Source organism: Lepidochelys olivacea (assembly GCF_965140295.1).
Source record: "Lepidochelys olivacea isolate rLepOli2 genome assembly, chromosome: 2".
NCBI classification, from domain to species: Eukaryota; Metazoa; Chordata; order Testudines; family Cheloniidae; genus Lepidochelys; species Lepidochelys olivacea.
In genome coordinates, this window is record NC_140412.1 from 119,583,916 (window position 1) to 119,607,369 (window position 23,454).

Below are 23,454 nucleotides of genomic sequence, written 5' to 3' on the forward strand. Positions count from 1 at the left end.
ACCACTGGCATGAAATGGATGGGAGGAGAGATTAATCTAGGGGGTTAGTCTGGGCCCTATCTTGTTGTATTGAAGGAACTAATTGTTCTTTTAATAAAATACAAGAACACACACTCTTTAAAGATAGACCCTTACATGTTATTGTCAGTAACAGCTGACATTAGAAAGCTAGTAAACTTACTTTTCTGGGGTCTAAATACTTCTCTCCCTGTATATGTAATGTGCTTTTCTTAAAGAAAGATTGATCTCATGCAGCGATATTTTTGTAAACTGTATACACAAATGCACCTTTTAAAAGCATGTTTTTTTAAAATTCATTAAAATGGTTGGAGTCTGTACAATATTGAGATCGGGTTCCTGAGAAGTTATATGCTTATCTTGAATATTTAAAAGACGTAATATAGACATAGTGACTTTCCAGTACTCTCTTCTTTGGAGCATACTTGTTTGTTTTCAGAGCTTCTGTGCCATGATCATGTAATGATTGATAGTGGTTGTGTTCTTTGCCCCCAGCCTACTGATTGAGAAATTTGAATTTACTTGAAAGCTTACATGAGTTTATTCCACCCTTTATACAGGCTACCGAGGGTCCCTGCAGTTCTCCGACGCCTGGCATGCTTGACTTTGTCAAGAAGGCAAAATGGGATGCATGGAGTTCACTTGGCAGTTTGTCTAAGGTGAATATAGCACTGCTTTCAATTCATCACTTCATTTACAAACCAGATATTTGATACTGATTAGTGAAGGGTTAGTGTGTAATCATATTGTGTGTTAGTTGAAAGTCTGTTTCAGACATCAGCATATTCTGCACTATGTCTTACAAAGTTCTAAAATATTTTAGTTATATATTTTAGCTTTATAAACTTGGAGTAAAGTGTTACCAACAGCTGATGGAAATGTTAATCTACAAGAGTATTAGGTGTAATTACTTATTCAAGGAAGATTTGTTTGTTTGCTTGCTTTTAAAAGTGTCATTCTAATTGGGTCACATTTTAGCATTTCTTTAAAAAATAAAAAACGAAATGGGCTTTATAGCACTTTTCATTGCCATACAGATTAATCCTGAGTGTGTATATGTGGGGGACAACAAGGATGTCTGCCTCCCTTTGTCTCTCTTATTTGTTGAATAGATATACAAATAGAGAGAGAGCATGCTTCTGGTGTTCTAGGAAGAGATAAAAAGCCTTAGTTCTATAGGATATTCTATCAGCTGATCCAGGACGGAAAATGACTTGTTCCAAACGCCAGTCTTACCCAGGCCTCTTGGCTAACGTATATGTTGATGAATTGGGTGTTGTCATAAGGAAGTTAAAGGTGAGGATCTTTAGACTAAAGTCTAATTTGGTTTTAGCTGATAAACAACACTACCCCAGCAACAAATTTGTGCCTACTTTGTGGACTTTACAAATGGAATTAAGCTAGTTTCTATATCTTTCTTTAAAAGAGGAAGAAATCTTCCATCGTGAATGCTCATTTCATGGATATTGGTAACTTGTCACGTGAAATAGGGGACTTATATCATAGGCTAAAAGACTGTGAAAAGTGAGTCTAAAAAATAGCCTAGTTGTATCCCATTTTTATTCTGTCTCAATAGATTCCATGTTAAAAAGTATTCTTAGTTTATAAGTAAAAATACAGTGGTTCTAACTGTAAGCCTTGCAAACTAATGCAGGTAGATTACCAGAGCCCAAGGATGAGTTTGTAAAGCTGATAGAAGAACTATATATTTTTATTTTTAAACTAAGCACAGTTTTTTATATGGAATCTATTGAGAAAGAATGAAAATGTGTTTCCCACTATGGCATTTTAGAGTGAGTCACTTTTCAGAGTAAAGAGTCAAATATCTTCTCCCTAAGTCGTGTCAGTTAGCAAAATTTGACTTTCCTAAAACAACTTCTGCTAGTTCCAGAAGACAAACTACTGCATCAGAAATATTTTTTCTTCACTTAGCTTATCAATAATATAGCTAAACTTGCTTACCCAATCATTGTCAGAGGGGTAATGATTTCTTTCTTTCATATTGATTATGCTGTGGTAGCTCTTGTAAGAGCTATCTCTCATGTTCTGATTCTCAAATCATGAACTGTTGATCCCTCTTCACTGATGCACTACTTTTTAAAAGGACTTACAGTTAATAAACAATGTTTACAGACTGCAGTACTTCAGAATAGGATGAAATTGAATAGTGAAAAGTGCAAAGTCATGCATTTAGGGATTAATAACAAGAATTTTTGTTATAAATTGGGGACGCATCACTTGGAAGTAACAGAGGAGGAGAAGACCCTCTGAGTATTGGTTGATCACAGGATGACTATGAGCCGCCAATGTGATATGGCCGTGAAAAAAGCTAATGCGGTCTTGGGATGCATCAAGCGAGGTGTTTCCAGTAGAGATAAGGAGGTGTTAGTACTGTTATACAAGGCACTGGTGAGACCCCATCTGGAATATTGTGTAGTTCTGGTTTAAGAAGGATGAATTCTAACTGGAACAGGTACAGAGAAGAGCTACTAGGATGATCCGAGGAATGGAAAACATGTCTTATGAAAGGAGATTCAAAGAGCTTGGCTTGTTTAGCCTAACCAAAAGAAGGCTGAGGGGAGATATGATTGCTCTCTATAAATATATCAGAGGGATAAATTCCAGGGAGGGAGAGGAATTATTTAAGCTCAGTACCAATGTGGACACACGAACAAATGGATATAAACTGGCCATCAGGAAGTTTAGACTTGAAATTAGACGAAGCTTTCTAACCATCAGAAGAGTGAAGTTCTGGAACAGCCTTCTAAGGGGAGCAGTGGAGGCAAAAGACATATTTGGCTTCAAAACGAAGTTTTATAAGTTTATGGAGGGGATGTTATGATGGGATAGCCTAATTTTGGCAATTAATTGATCTTTGACTATTAGCGATAAATATGCCCATTACCCTGTGATGGGATGCTAGATAGGGTGGGCTCTGAGTTACTACAGAGAATTCTTTCCTGGGTGTCTGGCTGGTGAGTCTTGCCCACATGCTCAGGGTTTTAGCTGATTGCCATATTTGGGGTCAGGAAGGAATTTTCCTCCAAGGCAGATTGGCAGAGGCCCTGGGAGGTTTTTGCTTTCCTCTGTAGCATGGGGCACGGGTCACTTGCTGGAGGATTCTCTGCACCTTGAATTCTTTAAACCACGATTTGAGGATTTTAGTAGCTCAGACATAGGTCAGGGATTTGTGGGTGGGTGAGATTCTGTGGCCTAAGTTGTGCAGGAGGTCAGACTAGACGATCATAATGGTCCCTTCTGACCTTAAAGTCTATGATTCTATGATTCTAGAATAGTAACCATGTGATAGTGATGTTCACGGTGCGAGAAAGTAATGGCTCTTCGTGCATTGTCTGAGTGGGGTGGCCGCACCAGTACACTGAAGGCTGAGCTGCCTTGTACAACCTATAGTTAGGTCTTTGCACTATGCTGCCATGGGCCTAACTGCTTCTTCCTAGCCACACTACTGTATTTAGCAGACCTAGTTCTGGATTTTGAAACTGGCCAGCTCAATGGCAGAAATGCCAATCCTCCCTTATTTTCCATACTCTCCTGATTTATACATTTATAAATTCAGGCCTCAAATCTATGACTTTTGTGTCACTTGCCACTGTTCGGGTCCAACAAATGCAGCAAATAGTGTCGTGGCCGTGGGGTTCGTTCTTCTCCTCCTGGCACATGCACAGACTGAACTGTGACGGTCTGATAGAAAGGAAGCCTCAGCAATTTTGAATGGGGTTTGTGGCGCTGGTTGCACAGCCCATGCTACAAGATGTGTGTCATGCTACAAGATGTGTGTCGTGCTCTAACTGCCCCATGTAGACCCTGCTGGACTATATTAATGTGCTCTAGATCAGTGGTCTCAAAGTGGTGGTCCGCGGACCGGCATGCCATCGGCTGCCTGTCTGTGCGCACATTGGGGAAGAAAAATTTGCCAGTCCCCCACATCAGATAACTTTTGAGAGCATGCCAGCTGGGCCCCCAGGGGGATTGGGAGAGGTCATGGCTATGCAAAGGGGGAACCCGATACACATGTGCAGGCCTCTTGGGTGCCCTCCTTATGAAAATTCTGGTTGCACCTCTAGTGAAAGGAGTGCCATGGGGGCAAGCAGGCATAATTTATTTTTCGCTACAACCCATTTCCCCCAGAGTTCACCAGCTGCCATTGTTGATAAAAATGGCTGATGTGGGTGATAAAAATGAGCCAAATATCCCAGAAAAACCCTGAGTGGAATGTTTCTGAAGTTCAAAATGGGCTATGCAATCAAATTTAAAGTAATTAAGCTATTGAGAGAGAATGAAAATTATGTGTACTGTGACCTATGTCACGTGGACATATCCATCATGCATGGCTGTCGTAACAATGTGAAAATTTGCATTGTGCGAAAAAGCATGTTGAGACAGCAAAAACACCAGCCAGCAGCATGCAGATAAAACAATTCTTCACCGCAGACATCAACGAGAGTGAGACCTGTGCTGAAATGTTAGTAACAGGTTTTGTTGCTGAGCATAACTTGTCAGTTGTGGTGAGCAATCATGTCTCAAAGCTGCTGAAAACTGCATTTTCTGATTTGGAAATCGCCAGGAAATATGTATGTATGCACACAAAGACGACAGCCATTATCAAAGAGATGGCAAATGACAGTGTGGACCATCGAGCAGAAAACATGCGTTGTTCATTGTTTAGTCTAGCCCAGGACAGCAACAGTGGTGCAGGTGCCAGCAAGCTATTCCCAATCATTATTCAGCATTTTAATGATAGCAAAGGTAAAGTGATCACCTCATTGCTATCAGTCTCAACCTGTACAGTGTGCCACTGGAGAGAATATTTTTCATCTTCTGAATTCAAATATGGATGCCAGGAAAGTCCCACGGTCAAACCGCTTGGCTTTTGATGCGACAGTGCTTCTGTCATGATGGGCGTGCACAAGGGTGTTGCAGTGTTTATTCAAGAGAAACATCTGTCTCTTGTGGGCTGCCCACTTTACCTTGTGCACATCACAGCTGAGAGAAGTGCAAAATATTATGATTAAGGCTATGTTATAGTCTAGGCATTTTTAGTAAGTCATGGACAGGTCACAGGCAGTAAACAAAAATTCATGGCCCGTGACCTGTCTATGACTTATACTATATACCCCTAACTAAAACTTGGGCCGAGGGTGCTCTGGGAGGGGGGCGGGCCGGGGGTGCTCTGGGGGGAGCCCAGGATCCCCACTGGTGCTGTGGGGGGGGAGGTGGGAGAAGTCCCGCTGGTGCTGGGGGGACAGGTGGGCAGTGGCCTGCAGCACACGGCTCAGGACCCTGCTGGTGCTGGCGAGAGTGGGTGATGGCGCGCAGTTCGGGATCTCTGCTGGTGCTGGGGAGAGGGTGGGTGGTGGCGCGTGGCCTGGGACCCCTGCTGGTGCTGGGGGGAGGGAAGGGTTGGTAGGGCTCGTAGACTCTCTACCTGGCTCTGCGTAGCTCCCTGGAAGCGGCTGGCATGTCCCTCCAGCTCCTAGAAGGAGGGAAGGTCAGGGAGGCTCCGCGCGCTGCCCCTGCCATGAACACTGGCTCTGCAACTCCCATTGACTGGGAACCGCAGCCAATGGGAGCTTCAGGGGCAGTGCTTGCAGGCAGGGGCAGCGTGCAGAACCCCCTGGCCCCTCTGCCTAGGAGCTGCAGGCACATGCCAGCCACTTCCGGGGAGCCCGCCCCCTGAGGTAAGTGCCGCCCTGCATGCCAACCTGCTACCCCGGAGCCAGCTGCTGCAAATGTCACAGAAAGTCATGGAATCAGTGACCTCCATAACTGACACGCAGCCTTACTCCTGATGAGCTCCTAATTGACATCTTCTGTTATTTCAACAACAGCACCAAATGTCCTCTGGAGTTAATCATGTGTCAAGCTGTGCAGTGTGTAAGTCTGTAAGATATTGAAGCACGTAGGCATGCACTGTCTGTTGCTTGGCCTATATGTGACCCAGCTCATCCAGCAGTAGAACCACTGACCATCCTTCTTCTGGACTGAAGCAGCAACATGAGTTCATTCATGCAGCACCAAGCCCAAATCTGCAGCTATCAGTCTGCACAGTCCTCCTTTGCAGCAACATAAAAGGACCACAGATGCTGATCAGATTCATGCTAAGGTGACAAGTCAGGAAGACTAGGCCATAAGTGACAACCTAATGCAAATCAGGATGGGCCACGCAGAGAACAAATCAGCAACAACCAAAACTGAGCCAGGTGTAGCAGCAGCCACCAGCCAGTTATCAATAGCAAAACTGGAAATCACAGCAGCAGCACTACTGTAGTTACATCACAATTTCTGTTTAAAGGTCAACCTGTCTAAAGCCTTTAAAATTGACATGCATATTTGGATTTCTTTGAAATTTGGTGTTTATCAGGAGAGTGCCTGGATAGGGTTAGGTACCCAATTTTTGGGGTCATTTCAGCTAGCGGTTCTAGAGAGAGAAGCCCCCTCTCCCCAGAACTAGCCATTTTTCAAAAAGTTTCTAGGTGGGCTTTTTTGTGCGGTGCTAGAGATCAAACTGCTGATGTGATATGGGTCAAAAGACGTCTTAATCTGTCAAGTTTTACCCAAGGTAGTGCATGGCACCACTAAATCTTTGGGGTGCCCAAATTGAATGGTGTTTAAGAAAATGTACATTTTTTTATAGTGGGCATATTCCAATACAGAAAAATGGCAAGAGTTTCTTTTTCCCACCATTTTATATGCTTTAACGCTCAACTCCTTTAAGTGTTCTAAAATCTGAACAGTTACTTGAATTGCATTGAAATTCGATTTGCCTCAGGCGGCGTTAGTGGTCCAACCACAGGGTCATTTGACTAAAAGGTTCCCAAGTTACAGCCCCCCACCCCAAAAACCCAGTTTCCTTCTGCTGCCTTGTACTGTTAAACTGAGCCCTGCTCTACACTACAGTTAGTCGACACAAGGCAGCTTATGTTGACCTGACTCTGTAAGTGTCTACACTAATATTTAGCGCCTGCCAATGTAACTCACTCACTACGCCAACTTAGTAATTACCTCCACGAGAGATGCAGAGTCAGTGTCAATGTAGTTTGGTAGGCATAGTGTCAGTGTAGATGCTGAGTTGCTTACATTGACTGTTGCTGGCTTTCAAAAGCTATCCCACAATGCCCCATACTGACATGCTTCAATATGCTTGAGTGAAGTACTCCTGGTGAGAATGCATGCCACTGACGTGAGCAAAGCATAGACACGCACAAGTGATGTAATTACTGCATGGCTGTGTGCCAGCATAAGTTAGGTCGACTTAATTTTGTAGTGTCGGTGTGCCCTGAGCGATACTAATGACTAGATGAACCGCAGACCTCATCAAGATTGATGGCTTTGAACATCCTTCATTTAACATAACTATGGATAGGTAGACAAAAGGATTTTGACTGAGTGGCAGGAGGCTGCTATAATTTGTGCCTCCTGGGTGGCAATTTTATTTTGGGGGAATGTAATCAAAGTCTTGGGGGGGTGGGAAGGTGGGGACGACGACTGGAATTAAATGTGTGAATGTTTCCTGGGAGGAGATGGACATTAGGAGGTGGAGGAGTGGTGGAATAAGGGGAGGGGGGCTTGGGGTGCAGCATGGGGAGGGGAATAAATGGGGATGGTTGCTAAGGGAGGGGAGAGGCCTTAGGGAAAATGGAGGAGGACTACCTTTTTTCCCCCTTGTCTATCTTTTAATAGTGTTAGATGGAATCTTGAGAGTGAGAGTGAATGGGTTGCAAGAGGAGGTGAAGAGCTTGTACACTGCAGCACTTCTGGGGTTGGAAAAGTAAAAATATGTGTGTTAATGGGGAGAACTGGGGCATTGCTGAAAGAGGGAAAAGTTAAGGTTGTGTGTAAACAAAAACCAAAAAAACTTGAACCTTGGGTATGGGGGCATAAAGATGAGGTAAACCAGTGTATGCAAAATTAGAACTGAACTGAAATCGCTTTGGAACTCAACATTGGTTTAAATTTCCCTCCCCTCAATTTTTCCTGTGTCTCCACACTTACTGGTTTCTGCCAGAAACATAGAGGGTCTGTCATGAGATTCCAGAACAATTTTTAGACCAAGAAGCCTTTAGATAAGCATCCAGAAGTTTTAAAGTACTTCTGTGAATTGAAACTTTTGAGCTCCACCTATCATTAGGAAGAAGTTTCCCAAATCACTTGGAAGTGGGAAGAGAAAAGGGGAGAGAGAAGGTGAGGGTTTTTCTGGTGTTGGTTTTTCTGGTTTTTTGGGGAGCTAGCTGACCAGTCTTATGCTCTGATCATTGTTACTGGCAAATCTTTCTGTTTGGAAGGTTACCACTTGTAATTAAATGTTTATTCCCATGTCACCTCTTAGAGTGAGAGAAGAGCAAGTCTGGGTCATTCTTGCACCCTAGAATGAATAAAGACTCTTATCACTCCATAAAAGAATTCAGATTACAAAGTGTAAAGATTTGAGATATCAGTATTTTACATATAGAAGTTTAAAAAAAAAATCTGTTGAGCAATCTTATCAAAATAAAAGACTGATGCATACAGAAAAGCAGTTCTCTGATGAAACTATAAGAGCTACAAAATGTGTGTGTGGGTGTTTGTAGATGGTTGTTTTAAAATGGGCTCTCTGCACCCTGTAGAATGAGCTGAACAACTCGTATTACTAGAGAATAATCCATTCTTGAAGTTCAAGTGACACACCCAAGAATTTACATTCTTAATCTTTACACTGTTAACAGATTATTTTTTTTGAGAACTTCGTATTTCATTTTGAGCTGAACATTTAGTTTTCTTTCATATCTGTAGCTTACTGTTTAAAATGTGTCTTACCCTCCTTTTCTGGCATTTTATTTTCCATCAGTACTTACATTCTGAAATAAAATTTTTGTTTTGCTGAAGGAATGTCCCAATGTGTGTCTCAGTATAGAATACCTTGAGAGCTCTCTTGTCCCAAATCTGGAAAACCAAGTGATGATCCTTGCCTTTAGCATATTCTACCATAAGGATTTTCAAGACAGATATTTTCCCCCTGAAACTGGCAATGCTCAACACCATCAAAACCTTTGCCATTGCTCTCACCAGACACAAAACGTACGAAGTGTTCATTCAGTAAACATCCTTATTTGCATCTTGGTCACCTTGATGAACATAACTTCTATTTAAACAGATTTTTCTAGTTTGATTTACACTGAGAAGAAATTCCTATTTTCAGTTCATCATTGCACTAAGCAGAGGAGACTGAGCTGGACTCCAGCATTTTTTAATAATATTTTTGGGTTTTCCTCCCCACAGGACAATGCCAGACAGAAATATGTTGACCTTGTGTCAGGTTTGGTCTCTTCTGAGTCTTCTAGCCAGGTGAAAGATACCACTCCGGACAGCAAACATGGATATGAAACCCTACAGGTTACCACCACAGACAACATCACTAAGATAATGCTAAACCGCCCTGAGAAGAAAAATGCTATCACCACACAGGTAAAGACATTGACATTAGGGGTTAAATATGATCTTACATCAGGTTAAAAACCTGGTTTCGCTGACATATGGTGGTGAAGTTTTATAACAACTTTTTGGAGTGTCTTTCAAATATTGTGGGCCCAATCCTATGAGATGCGGACTTCCTTTACTCCCATTGAAGCCAATGGGAATCGAAACCTTCAGCACTGAGCAGATGAGTCCCACGGGTTTGGTATAGTGATGCATGTGGACACATGGTGAACAACTACGTTTTTGTGAAGTAACTTGGAAGAATATACTGTGCTAATGCCCAATCATAGCCTCAAGCAGCAGCTGCTCTTCCTCTTGGTATTTGTCTTTTCAGCATAATGCCTTAGTGGTGTGTTTTCAAAAGCAGAAAGCTGCCTTTTATTTTCCCTCCAGTTCTGGTGTGTCCTCCATTTCCCTGCTATTTCAAACAATTTATGTAATTCTTCTGCTTCTATTCAGTTTTTCCATTTCAATCTTTTCTTTAGCTTTGAGTTGATGTACAGAAACTAACCACCTTGATAGCGATGTACAGCTTTTTAAAGTTCTGATTTTTTCAAAAGCTCTTAGTGTTCACCTAAATCCTACCCTAACTTGAGACTGTAAACTGCAGAAAGGCTCTACTGTGGTTCATTTAAAAGACTGTGAAATGCTTTCAAATCTACTAATGAAAAACACTATAAAAGAATTAGGTATCATTATTATTAATTTAAACATATGTACAAGACCTCTCCATAGCCCTGTCTAAACCAAGGAATATGTAAAATTCCCTAAACTGTTTTTTTTGCAAAGTTGTATGTGTGTCTAGATAGCTGATCTGCTTCTGCAACTAATTCCAGCAGCATAGAATGTTCAGGGGAATCCTGATGTAGGAGCTGCAAAGCTGGCAGCCAGATTAGGGACTGGAATCTGATCCTTTATGTTTTATATTTTTAGCTCTTTTTAAATTCACATATGTATAATGTCATTTGTCAGGTTTTAAAATAAGTTTTATCCAATTCATGTGCACTTTTTAAGGGGCCTCATTCTGGTCTTCAAACTTGCATCTGAAATGTTACGCACGCTCCTCTGTGGATATAAATATCAGACTGCAATATTTAACTAGTGCAGGCATACATGACCTGTGGGCATACATTGCAGGCACAATTTTAGAGGCAGTCCTTGGAAAATTTGGCCCTTCCAAGTTCTTGATTTTCAGTATGGGTTTTCTTTTGTGACATCACAGCTTTTTTCTTATGTGCTTTTTTCATCCTTCTTTTACATAGATGTACAGAGAAATTATTCAAGCACTTGAAGAAGCTGCCAAGGATGACTCAGTCATAACTGTAATAACAGGTATCATGTTTCACGGGCTTCTCAACCAAATTTATTTCTCTTTTTTTGAAGAGATGAATTTTACCTTATGCCTAAATATAATGTTGACAGATCAGTGGTGCGCTGCCCCCAGCAGCAGCACAGAAGTACGGGTGGCAATGGGGTGCTAGGAAGTCTGCTGTAAAAAGTGATATTTGTATATTTTAGTAAAAGAGCAAAAGGCTGAAGGTTCTTCACGCCTCTCCTGAGAACCTTTTGCGCCCCCCGGTTTGCGCACCACTGATTTAGGTAACCGTTAGCAGACTAAGGCAGAACTGTGTGTAAACAAGGAAACTAAAATAAGAACACTTCCTTCCTCTTTTTTTCCTAGGGCTGTTGATTTAATGGCCGTTAACGCATGCGATTAACTCAAAAAAATTAATCGTGATTTAAAAAATTAATCGCAATTAATCACAGTTGTAATCACACTGTTAAACAATAGAATACCAATTGAAATTTATTAAATATTTGTGGATGTTTTTCTGCATTTTCAAAAATATTGATTTCAATTACAACACAGTATACAAAGTAGACAGTGCTCACTTTATATTGTTATTTTAGTACAAATATTTGCCCTGTAAAAATGGCAAACAAAAGAAATAGTATTTTTCAATTCACTTCGTACAAGTACTGTAGTGCAATCTCTTTATAGTGAAAGTGCAACTTACAAATGTATAGTTTTTGTTATATAATTGCACTCAAAAACAAAACAGCGTAAAACTTTAGCGCCTACAAGTCCACTCAGTCCTACTTCTTGTTCAGCCAGTTGCTATGGAAGATAATGCTGCCCGTTCCTATTTACAATGTCTCCTGAAAATGAGAACAGGCATTTGCATGGCACTTTTTTAGCTGGCATTGCAAGGTATTTACGTGCCAGATTTGTAAACATTCATATGCCCCCTTCATGCTTTGGCCACCATTCCAGAGGACATGCTTCCATGCTCATGACGCTCGTTTAAAAAAAAAATGCATTAATTAAATTTGTAGCTCAACTCCTTGGGGGAGAATTGCATGTCTCCGATGCTGTTTTACCCACATTCGGCCATATATTTCATGTTATAGCAGTCTTGGATGATTACCCAGCACATGTTCGTTTTAAGAACACTTTCACTGCAGATTTCACAAAACACAAAGAAGCTACCAGTGTGAGCTGTCTAAGGATAGGTACATCACTCAACCCAAGGTTTAAGAATCTGAAATGCCTTCCAATATCTGAGAGGGATGAGGTATAGAGCATACTTTCAGAAGTCCTAAAAGAGCAACACTCCTATGTGGAAACTACAGAAACCGAACCACCAAAAAAGAAAATCTACCTTCTGTTGTTGGCATCTGACTCAGATGATGAAAACGAACATGCATCAGTCCACACTGCTTTGGATGGTTATTGAGCAAAACCCGTTATCAGCATGGATGTATGTCCTCTGGAATGGTGGTTGAAGCATGAAGGGACATATGAAGCTTCAGTGCATCTGGCACGTAAATATCTTGCGACGCCAGCTACAACAGTGCCATGCGAACGCCCGTTCTCACTTTCAGGTGGTATTGTAAGCAAGAAGCAGGCAGCATTATCTCCTGCAAATTTATTTGTCTGAGCGATTAGCTGAATAAGAAGTAAGACTGAGTGGACTTGTAGACTCAAAGTTTTACATTGTTTTATTTTTGAATGCCGTTATTTTTTGTACATAATTCTACATTTGTAAGTAACTTTCATGATAAAGAGATTGCACTACAGTACTTGTATTATGTGAATTGAAAAATACTATTACTTTTGTTTTTTACAGTGCAAATATAAAGTGAGCACTGTATACTTTGTATTCTGTGTTGTAACTGAAATCAATATATTTGAAAATGTAGAAAATATCCAAAACTATTTCAATAAATGGTATTCTGTTATTAACAGCGTGATTAATCGCACAGTTAATTTTTTCCCGAAGTGTCACAGCAGAATCTTTTCAAAATAATGTTATAAGTTCTTTAGCAGATTTGCACTTCCTTCTGCCTCTAAATATCCTTCTGAGATGCTAAGTTGTGAAAGTTACTGGAAAATATAAATTTTGAGATATTTGTACAACTTACATACCTCATCTCCAGCATGGGGGTGTTGCTCTTGCGTTTTTGTTTTGTTGTTTTTTTTAAATTCTCCGCTGTAGTCACAGTTTGGTTATATATAATATGTATCAACATAGTAGAAATAACTGTTCTTGATAAGCTAATAGAAAAACTACACTTGCATGTTTTCTTGTGACCAGTCAAAAAATCTTAACTTCTCTTATATGGTCTGTGAGCCCTGAATGCATGTCATGTCCATCATTAAAAACACACATTCAAGATTTGGGTTTTGTACCAATACTAGTAACTTTGCTCAACTACCCTTAAAGCAGTAAGAAAGGTAGTTTTGTTGGCATTTGTAGGCCACCCATCACTATGGTATCTGGGGGGTGGTCTCAGAGAACCATAAAAACTGGCAAGGGCCCAATCCTGCAAATACTTATGCATATACCTTTATGCCGCTGATTATTAAAAAGGACTAATTGGGCACAGAGTTCTGAATGTGTTTAAGTGTTTACAGGATTGGAGCCTTCAGCCATCATGATAGAATATAATATATGTTCGAGAAACAGGAAAGAATCATCCAGTCAATGTTCTAATTTTTAACCACACCCTTTCTGTTTGAAAATTGTGGTCCCAGTAACCTTGTATTGTAAAATGCTAGTCTTTGTAGTCTTCACTGTAGATTACTATCTTTTTTTTTTTTAAAGGGACACAACATGAAATTTAGGGGTTTAGTTAAGATTCCCCTGTCAGTTTTGAGGGGAGAGGAAAAATCTATAATTGTATTTTCCTATTTGTTTTTAAATGTGTTTTCTCTCCTTTGTTGCTGTGTGAAAGACCCATACAGACAGGGGAAACTGACTATTCACAAAGCGTGATCAGATGCAAAAAGTAAACTGAATTTTTTTACCCCTAACTTTCATTTTCACTGCTTTTAGGTATTGTAACAAAAAATATCAGAACTAATATTGTTAGGTTGAAGATATCCTTTAACAAGGAATTGTTTATGCTTTGAAGCAACTTCTTAATTACTTACCCTAAATATCTAAAGTTAAGCTTTCTCTTCTAAACATGAGAAGAAAGCTTGAGTTTCTTTATTTTGCCTATTCAGAAGTTTTTGTCTTTATATTGTCTGCAGGAAATGGGGATTATTACTGTAGTGGAAATGACCTGAATAACTTTACCAATATCCCACCCGGTGGAATAGAGAAGATGGCAAAAGATGCTGCAATATTACTCGAGTAGGATTTTTTTTATATTGTATGTGCATACACTACTGTAAAGGGTAGGATATTATTTACTTGACTTAACTCAGGGTTACAGGCTCCAGCCAAGAGTAGGGCTCTGTAGTACATACACATAGTAAGAGAGATCTGTCTCAGAGAGTTTACAGTGTACATAGACAAGAGTGGGAGAAAGGAAGTATTAACCACATTTTACAGATGAGGAAATGAGGCAGGTCTACATTAGAAACCTTTGCCAGTATAGTAATGTCAGTGAGGGATGACTCTGGGATTTTTTATTTTTTTTTAAATGACAATGCTGTACTGGCAAAAGCTCTAGTATAGATGCAGTTTTACAGTATAGCATATTTTGTTGAGGAAACCAGTAGAAGCTATACCAGCAAGAGCACTCTTGCTGGTATACGCTACATCTCCGTGAGGAGGCTTTGCTCATGTAGCTATACTAGCAAACTTTTTCTAGTGTAGACTAGGCCTCGAACTGAACACATCTCTTGAGTCCCAATCTCATGCCTTCACTAGAAGACCATACTTTCTCCCTATATGCTGAACAATGAAAAATTATAGTTTACAGTCTTACGGTAGATTGGGAGATAATACAGTGCCGTAAGATGCAGGACAAATATAGGGAAGGTATGTGGGATGAGACTGTGGCTGGCATATATATTTGAACAGGCAGAAACTGATCTTTTTGCTTTAAAAAAAAAAAAAGATTAGGAGATCTTTTACCTTCACCATTGCTTCTTTGTGCTTATAAATTTGAGAAGGAAACTTTGGGAAATACTCTTACTTTGGATTCCTGACTAAAGCATCAGATGCTACAGTAATGCACACAAGAAAACCCTAAGTTAGGTAGATAAGTACCTGCTGCTTTCTATCCAATATTTAAAGATAAACTGCAAGTGAAGGGCTGCAGGACTGTCTTCACTTAGGCAAGTGACGTGTGGACCTCAATTTCCCCCCCAGGAGATGACAACAAGACTCAGATCTATTTTGAAAACTTTTTACCTCAGTATGTGATAAATGGCCCCATTAATCATGCTAAGTAGGGGATTCAGCACTATACCTAAAATTTCACCTGTTTGGTTTTTAATTTCAAGTTCTGTTGAGCCTTATCCCTTTTACTCTTGTGGTGCCCTTGTATTCATTATGCTGCTGACATCCCAAAATGAACATGTGTTGTACCCTTCAGGATATAAAATAATTGTGTAGAATACAATAGAACACCCTTGTGTGACCCTGTATCGACAAGCGGTACTGAGGCTCCATGGTAGTTATGACATCGTTAGCCTGGAGCATGCTGGGGCATCATGGCAGAATAGAAACTAAACAGCATTACACAAGCATAGACTATGTAACTAGTCTCAAGTTTTGCAAAAGACTGGTCTTCCCCGTCAAAAGTTAATGTGTCATCCTGACAAATTCTGCTCCTGCCCCTCTCCAGGAACTTTGTCAACCATTTTATTGATTTCCCTAAGCCATTGATTGCAGTGGTGAATGGTCCAGCTGTTGGAATCTCTGTAACTCTTCTTGGGCTCTTTGACATTGTGTATGCTACTGACAGAGTAAGTAAACTGCATGGCTGATATCAATCCAATATTTGTAAATCCCTGTCTACAAATTTGTGGGAATGAAATTTCCCAAGGTAAGCTGCACCTGTGTAAGCACTGCTTTGCATCAGTGCAGCCCATTTACAGTAGGGGTTTGCACTAGTGTAACTAAACTGATGTTCTTACACCCATGATATTTCTCTCATGTAGATATGGCCTGTAATTTGAACACAGCCACCAAGAGTAATGAGACTTGATATGACTTCTAGTGAAGAAAAGTCACTACATGTTGGCACAGTAAAGGGTAGATGATGTGAAATTATGCTTTTAATGAGTTTGTTAACAATTAGGCCATTTTTACCAACTATAACCAATTCCATTAGCGAATCGGAATACAATAAACTAATTTTACCCAATGTATAATTAAAAACCTCATGACAGCTTTTCTTTAGTCACATCAGAGATGGCTGAGATTACCAAATTTACTGTACAAAGAGCCATGCTAAAGCTTGACCTAAAATCCAAATACATATGCAATATAGATTGCTACTGTACAAAATAGAACACATCTGTCATTCATTTGTTGTAAATTATTCTTTACTGCTTCTACACAATTAATTTGCTCTCTGGTCTTGAGGTCTTGAGCACGGTGGTGCTAGAAGCTGTGTGCAGCTTGGTGTGAGTAGAAGATAAATTTTAAACTGAGTGTGATACCCCATACCAATAAAATGAGAGAGATGTTCACTCAAATTTACATGGCTGGCATATTTATTGCCATTATCTAATGGTACAGAAGGTCCATACTCAGATAGAAAAGTTTTGGAAGAGAAATGAATCCACATCATATTTGAGACAAACCTAGGATATAAAAACTCTAGGGTTGGGGTTTTTTTAAGACAACCTATTACCTCCTGAGCTAAAAAAGTAATCCTTAATGGGTACCCATCTCAGATTGTTGCTTCAGCATTTATATCAATCAAACTTTTTTCTGCCAATCTGTTGGATAGTAGTTCATCATTCTAAGACTCGATATAGTACATGCACAAATTAGTATACAGTACGTTTCATTTAAAAAAAATGACCTTATTTAATTGTCTCACTGTATAACTGTTTGTAATAGAGTAGAGGTGCCCAGCCTTTATTAGGGTGTGGGCAGTATTGGAAACTTGGCAGGAACTTGAGATTCATACTCAATTTGCATGCACATTTATGTTTTTAAAATAGAAGATACTCAGTGAAATCCAGCAGTTCAATTTTTTTTTTTACCATTAATGAGTTTTAACTTGGAGCTAGTTTAGGGTTCCATGTGACATCACATTGTTCACCTTTGCCATAACTTCTTTATGAAAATGTTCAAGGTTTCAGCTCTGAAGCAAGTGTGTAACAGAATTTAAGTGGGGAGAAAAAAGTCTTACAATATTTAAAAAAAAAAAAAAAAGCGTGCTATGATCCTTTACAGACAATTTATCTGCATTGCTGTAAATTAAAAACTGACCTGTTCAGAAGTGATATTTTTGCATGTATTTATGCGACTTACCTATTTAACTTCTGGGGGAAATGTATGTAAATATTCCATATGAAAAAGTGCTGCACATATGTACTAGTTAGGTTCCCCTCCCCCCCCAAAAGGGTTTCAGTAGTCAAATTTAGGGTCCAGTCCTGCAAGCACTCTGTGAATGGAATTCACTGCCAGAATCGGGCCCTTTGTAACTCTTGGATCCTGCCTTGGGTCTCCTCTCGATGAACTTGTTGATACCATTATTTATTCCTTTTTAGGCTGTGTCCCCACTGTGATTGAAACTCTGCTAGATGCTATTGTGTTTAAGTATGGTTGTTGCCGTTTAGCTACCCTGAGAGTGGTTTTGGCCAACAGTGCTATAAACCCCTCTAAATAGGCAATTTAATCATGTTGGGGGATTGATAAACCCGGTCAGGGGATTGTGTTCTATAACACAGTTGGGTCTTATATGTGTAGAGAGAACCAAGCTGTATATTAACAATGTGTAATGGGGTTCACTACTCACCACTATCACTCCTCTTTGAGGCTTATCTGGGGATTAGTTCACCACTGATTGGACATCCTTTCCTTCAGTCACTCAGTCCGTTGTCTCAATCTCACCCTGCAGGACTCTGGGTAGTTGTCTTCTTTGTAACTCAGTCGTCTGGTCTGGTCACTTTAGTTCTCCCCTTCCAGAGGTCGGTCGGTCGGTCGGTCTGTCTCTGAATAAGCTGTGTCTCTGCTGTTCCAGGCAATCCCCTGTTCTATGTCCAAGACTGTGCCACTTTCCCAGTGGCTGATGGGGAACCTGGGCCTGCCCTCTACTTCAGGCAGGGGTGCTGAGAGCCATTGCACCAAACTGTAAACCCTGTATGTAATGGAAACCATTTCAAGCCAGTGGGTGTGGTAGGACCCCTAGTTCCAGCACCTATGACTCCAGGTGCCAGCCCAGGGACCCTATGCTCTGCAACTATGATTTACTTACTCCCAGCCCCGGTTACTACTTCCCTAGGCTCTGTTCTACTCCCTCCTTCGATCCTCTGGCACCTCTGGGTTTACCCCCCATCTAAGCTTCCTCTGTTCCCTATGACTACTTCCCCCTTTTGCTTCTTGCTGGACCCTGTAATGTGACAAACTGCCTCCTGTCAGAAAGTGATTACATACTATTTCCCCTTGTCCCCCCTTCTGTTCTCAGCTTCTTAGCTTTATAAGAGCCCCCACCTGTTCCTGCCCAGATGAGCTTCATTCTTAATTAAGCTTTATTGATCCATAGCTCCCCCCTTGGTGCAGCCTACGTGGTAAGTTGGTCCATCTAACCTACCTTAACCCCTTCAGGATTGGTGTGGGTGAACACCCTATCACACCATGTTGCTAAATTGTGTTTTAAAGCCTGTGAAGGTAATGGGTCAAATTAATCTCTGGTGCAACTTCATTGTAGTCAACTAGACTCTAGTATTTTTCTTCTATTTAAAATGACAAATTTAATGTTTGATTCCTCACTTTAAAGCTGGATTTACTCTTTAATAGGCCACATTTCACACCCCATTTAGTGAACTTGGCCAGAGTCCAGAAGGATGTTCTTCTTACATGTTTCCAAAGATAATGGGCTTATCCAAGGTAAGAGAACACAAGTCTGTACTTTAACTTAGTACTTTCTACGTACGTTTATTGAACTCCAGTTTTCCTCAGTAGTGCCATCCAGCTACATGAGTGAGAAGGGTGACTGTGGGAGCGTCATTTAAATGGAGCCCACTCCCATTGTGCTTTGCACTCTGTTTAATTAAACTTTTTTTTTAAACATGAGGAAGGTAGTCAAATAGTATCACCAAGGGCACTGAAATAAAGAGAAAACTGAATATCAAAACTAAAAAAAAAAAAAAAAATCCACTGCCAGAGGTATGTAACCCTTCTCTCTCTCTCCCCTTTCCCCCAAACCGTGTATGTCAGATTTCCCTGAGGGCTTGCATCTTTCCTCCAGCAATGGCAGAGGCAGTTGTAAAGTTGTCAGGAAGGATATTGCACTAAAAAGCACCTTTCAGCTAAGCACCTCTGACAGGCAGGGAGCAGTAGTTGTAGGTACTCCTGCTGAACCTTTGGGAAAACTATATATTCAGTCTTTCCTCAGTTTTGTTAGGAAGCTTTTTCACAAATTCCAGGACCTTTCTCTACTACCTGTTAATGGCTGAGTTATTTGTTAGTCTCCTATCCACAAACTCATGCATTCGCTCTTCTGAGCCTGCAGTAGGAATAAAAAAAAATCCAATAAAAAGGCTTAAATGCACCCAATCAAAATAGAGCAGATCTTATCTTCCTATTACAGTTGCGTAATTCCCATTAGCTGTTGTTTAGGTATGCCACTATGATAGTTCTGGCAGTTTTAAATAGCTATATCAGGTTGCCTTTATGTTAACAAAACTTCTCGATATAAACTGTGACAGTTTTGTATAGTACATAGGGAAATAAGTGCTTTCTAGTCACTAGGAAGACAAGGATGATCTTTTCAGCAATTTACAGAATGCCAGTCCCTGTTCTGGAGAATTTAGAATAACCGAGTAAGTAACAATTAGCTTTGACGTTAGCAAATCTTGGGTGATCTGAGAGGGGACAGCCCATCCTGTGCCAGATTCTCTGACAGCTGTACCACTGCTACCCCACAGTGCTCTAGGATGCGACCCCTCAGTGAGTACCTGTGGCCAAACCCTTTTCAGAGAACCGAAATTAACAGGCAACATTTAAGTTTCCTTTTCTACTATGAAAAAGAGCACTGTAAACTGGAGGCTTATGTTTCTCTATTTTTCTTTTTAGTTTCTTAATTCTTGTGTTTTATTAGATTGACAGTCTTTTGTTTTCCTTCCCACAGGCTAACGAGATGCTTCTTTTCAACAAGAAGTTGACTGCAAGGGAAGTGTGCGCCCAGGGACTTGTGACTGAGGTTTTTCCTGACAGGGCTTTTCAAAAGGAAGTTTGGATGAGACTTAAAGCTTATGCAAATCTCCCCAAAAACGTTAGTATTTAAAAATTGTGTCTATACGGCCTGTAACAAGAGAGAGGTTCCCGCTCTCCTATGAGCAGACACTATAGCAAGGTACTATACAGAGTCCAGACTTACCCTCTTGGGGTTTGGCTTTATTGGTAATTGAAAAAATAACAAACCTCAACCTAAGTTTTCTTCTCAAGCTTGGTTGTTCCTATGGTTTTCCCTCCAGGAATTAATGTCACAGTTGCCCCTCTCCCAGAGGCTATCCTGGTTGAAGCTGGCAAGAGGCACTTGCTCATCACTTTCCATTCAAGTACCTTTAAGAAATGAGCTGTTAATCAACTTGAAAATTATGTGCATTTGCCTTGGATGCTAACTCCTGCAGGGTTGACAGAGATACTAGTTTCAACAGCTTTTTTAGATGTATTTAATAGATACAAGTTTGCTACAACTGCTATCGTGTGGGATATTCATTTTACATACTTACCTAGGAGTGGTATCTTCAGCACCTTCAAAAGTGGATTACTACAAAACCAACAAACAACCTACGGGGAAAAAAATCCTGAATCTCTGCACATTCATTTCTCTCCCGAAAAGAACCTACATCCACAGTCCATCTCTTTTCTGACTGCTTGGAATGTGTAGAAAAACATAGTGAGCTGGTCTCATAATAGAGACACTCATACCAGCAGTTTATAAAAACTCCATTTATATTTGGAGCTGCAGGTAGTCTAACAAATTCCCAATTGACATTTGTCTGTCCACACACGTTCTGGGCATTGACGGGATGGATGTATTGTTCCTCCTGAAATGGCACCCTACTAAGTAGTCTTAGCAGCAGCCCCTATGTAAAATGCCAATTTAAATTAAAAATCTAACTGGAATACATACTACTTTTCAGAATGCTGAACTGAGGAGATGTGTAGAATAACACAATTTGTACTATGTATGCCTCACTAATTGTGAGCTTTTGTTTTGTTTTTGTTTTCTTCTCCCAGTCCTTGGCTCTGTCAAAGCAGTTAATACGAGGTGTGGAAAAGGAGAAGCTGCATGCAGTTAACTGTCAGGAGTGTGAACTCCTCACGGAAAGGTGGTTATCTGACGAATGCAGGACTGCTATTATGAGCTTCTTTGGGAAGAAATCAAAACTCTAATTTTTATTGTTGGTGAAGATCAAGCTCCTGAAGCTCATCTGTTTATCCTCACTGAAATAAATTTTAATAAATGAATACACTTTTGGGGGGGGTAAATTCTAGTTGTGCCTTTTTATTGATGTTGATTATTACTGTATTATTGTATAGAAACAATTTCATAAAAATTTTAGTAACTTGTAAGTTTTATCTTTCTGTGGCCTGACATTTTATATTCAGACATGAATTTGTGATGCCAAACACATTGGATCCTTCGGCCTGGGTTGTTGGCTGGGAAAGCATTCATTGCTTTACATGCTGAAATGATGTCTTTGAATATAACTACAGCTGTTTGTCTTCCAGAAGGAGTCACGGATTCAATAGCACCAAATCTTGATAGTTCTTGGATAACTGAGTGATAGTCATATGATGCTAACATGTTTCTTTTTATCCATCTAATATAGGAAAGGAAATATTGCATAAGTATAAAATAAATATTAATATTTGTTCCTAACTCTTGCAGCTCATTATTGCTTTAGTAAAGTGACATGAAGGGAAAAGGCCCTATTACTTTAAATAATTCCCTGAGGCTTTGTTGATGTTACCTTGTTTCTTGGCCTTCCAAGTGAATACTGCTCTTTAAAAAGTGTTCACCTGGCAGGCAGACATACAGATCTTCTCGTTTTATATTTATTTCCAATGTTAGAAATAACCTCTTGCCCAAGGCTGGAGCACTAAAAAGCTTGAAAGTGCAGAAGATTTTTTAAAATGCTGTAAAGACTCAAATCTGATATTTTCAAAAGAGAATAGAAAAAGTGGTTGCATATCTGCATATTATCAGGGCAGCACATCCTGCATTGCAAGCTGCTACTCTGGCAGATCTCAGCATGTGACTACGGGCAATGTTTCCATGCCTATTTGTGACCAGTATGGCCACTGTTCAGTCCACACTTTAGATGAAACCATTATATAATCAACCACATGCTTCATTCTGACTGTCCAGGCTAGGACAATCTCCCTAGCCATTTGCTTATCAGTAGCTGCTAGTAATGCTGTGTGAGAATAACTTTGTCAACTGCAGGTCCAGAACAGCTCATTCAGCTTGAATGTGTTCAGGAAAGATATAATTATAAAAATGTCTGATGGCATTTTGAGATGTCTTAATTCCTTCCACTCAAGACTTGTATCTTAAAAGGGCACATTTCAGAGAGGGTGAAATGCGCTTAATTTAGGCCCAAAATGTAGTTGTTCTTTAAAGGGAATTACAAACCCTAACTACAGCAGAAAATGTTTTCATGGATTTAAGAAATGTGGCTGGGATTTTGCCCACTAACTTCTTTTAAGTCAATGGGGCCATATACAACAGCATTGAGCCGTCTCGTGAGATTCAAAGAAACTGCTGTGTAGTTTTAGCACATCAGATGAACAAAGTGCAAAAAGTAAATGGCAATAAGGTGGAAAGTCAATTGTTTTAATAATCAAAGGTTTCAGCAACATAGGTAGATTGAAAAAAAATTCTTGTTGTGTCTGACTCTCTCTAATCCCTTTGCCTGTAAAGCCAGGGGCCTTAATTACCATCTGACAATCTGTGTATGGTGCAAAAGGAAGATAAAACTGCCACAATGGGGCCAAATTTTGCTAGTGTAAAACTGGAGTAACTCCACTGGCTTATTTCTGTTTTACATCAGTATAAGTGAGAGCAAAATTTGCCCCATAACACCTCCTAAAATAGCTTTCCTAGCTATATCGCCACTTATAATCACAGTGTTAAAGATCTCTGTCTACAGTATCCTGACAGGATAAGACTGATGAGTTTTACCTTACAATTACTGCTGACATCGGAGTGTCCTTTAAATTCAATCTGAATTGCCTGTATTTCTCAGCAAGCCTGTTGGAAATATTTCTTTTCCAGAGTGGTACGTGGTCTGGCTCTGGTGAAAGATAAAGCTCACGGCGTAGCCCCTTACTGGTTAAAATATTTTCAAAGCTGAAGCTGTGGAAACCTGTACTCAAGCAAGAGAGAAATGAAAAATATAGACTGAACCTTCAGTTCTCTTGGCCAAGATTTTTTGTCACCAGCAGTGATTTTGGCTGCCTCAATGTTTGGGGGACTAACTTGTGACACCTTAAAGAGAGCCCAGTTTTCAGAAAGCACTGTGCACCA

At 40.1% G+C, this 23,454-nt stretch overlaps 1 protein-coding gene across 5 annotated transcripts in view; it reads left to right on the forward strand.

Moving 5' to 3' along the window:
* ECI2 (enoyl-CoA delta isomerase 2) overlaps nucleotides 1-21,804 on the forward strand; it is a gene marked incomplete at its 5' end in the record, with an annotated part of 63,451 nt that extends 41,647 nt beyond the window's left edge. For all 5 annotated transcript variants that reach the window (XM_084622018.1, XM_084622021.1, XM_084622019.1 and 2 more), the window contains 8 exons: nucleotides 579-677; nucleotides 9,295-9,480; nucleotides 10,755-10,824; nucleotides 14,033-14,135; nucleotides 15,580-15,700; nucleotides 18,711-18,800; nucleotides 20,044-20,187; nucleotides 21,159-21,804. In XM_084622018.1, coding sequence (XP_084478144.1) covers nucleotides 579-677; nucleotides 9,295-9,480; nucleotides 10,755-10,824; nucleotides 14,033-14,135; nucleotides 15,580-15,700; nucleotides 18,711-18,800; nucleotides 20,044-20,187; nucleotides 21,159-21,314 — 969 coding nt within the window. In that variant the 3' untranslated portion in view covers nucleotides 21,315-21,804. The remainder of the gene's footprint in view (nucleotides 1-578; nucleotides 678-9,294; nucleotides 9,481-10,754; nucleotides 10,825-14,032; nucleotides 14,136-15,579; nucleotides 15,701-18,710; nucleotides 18,801-20,043; nucleotides 20,188-21,158) is intronic.
* Nucleotides 21,805-23,454: the final 1,650 nt, after the last annotated feature.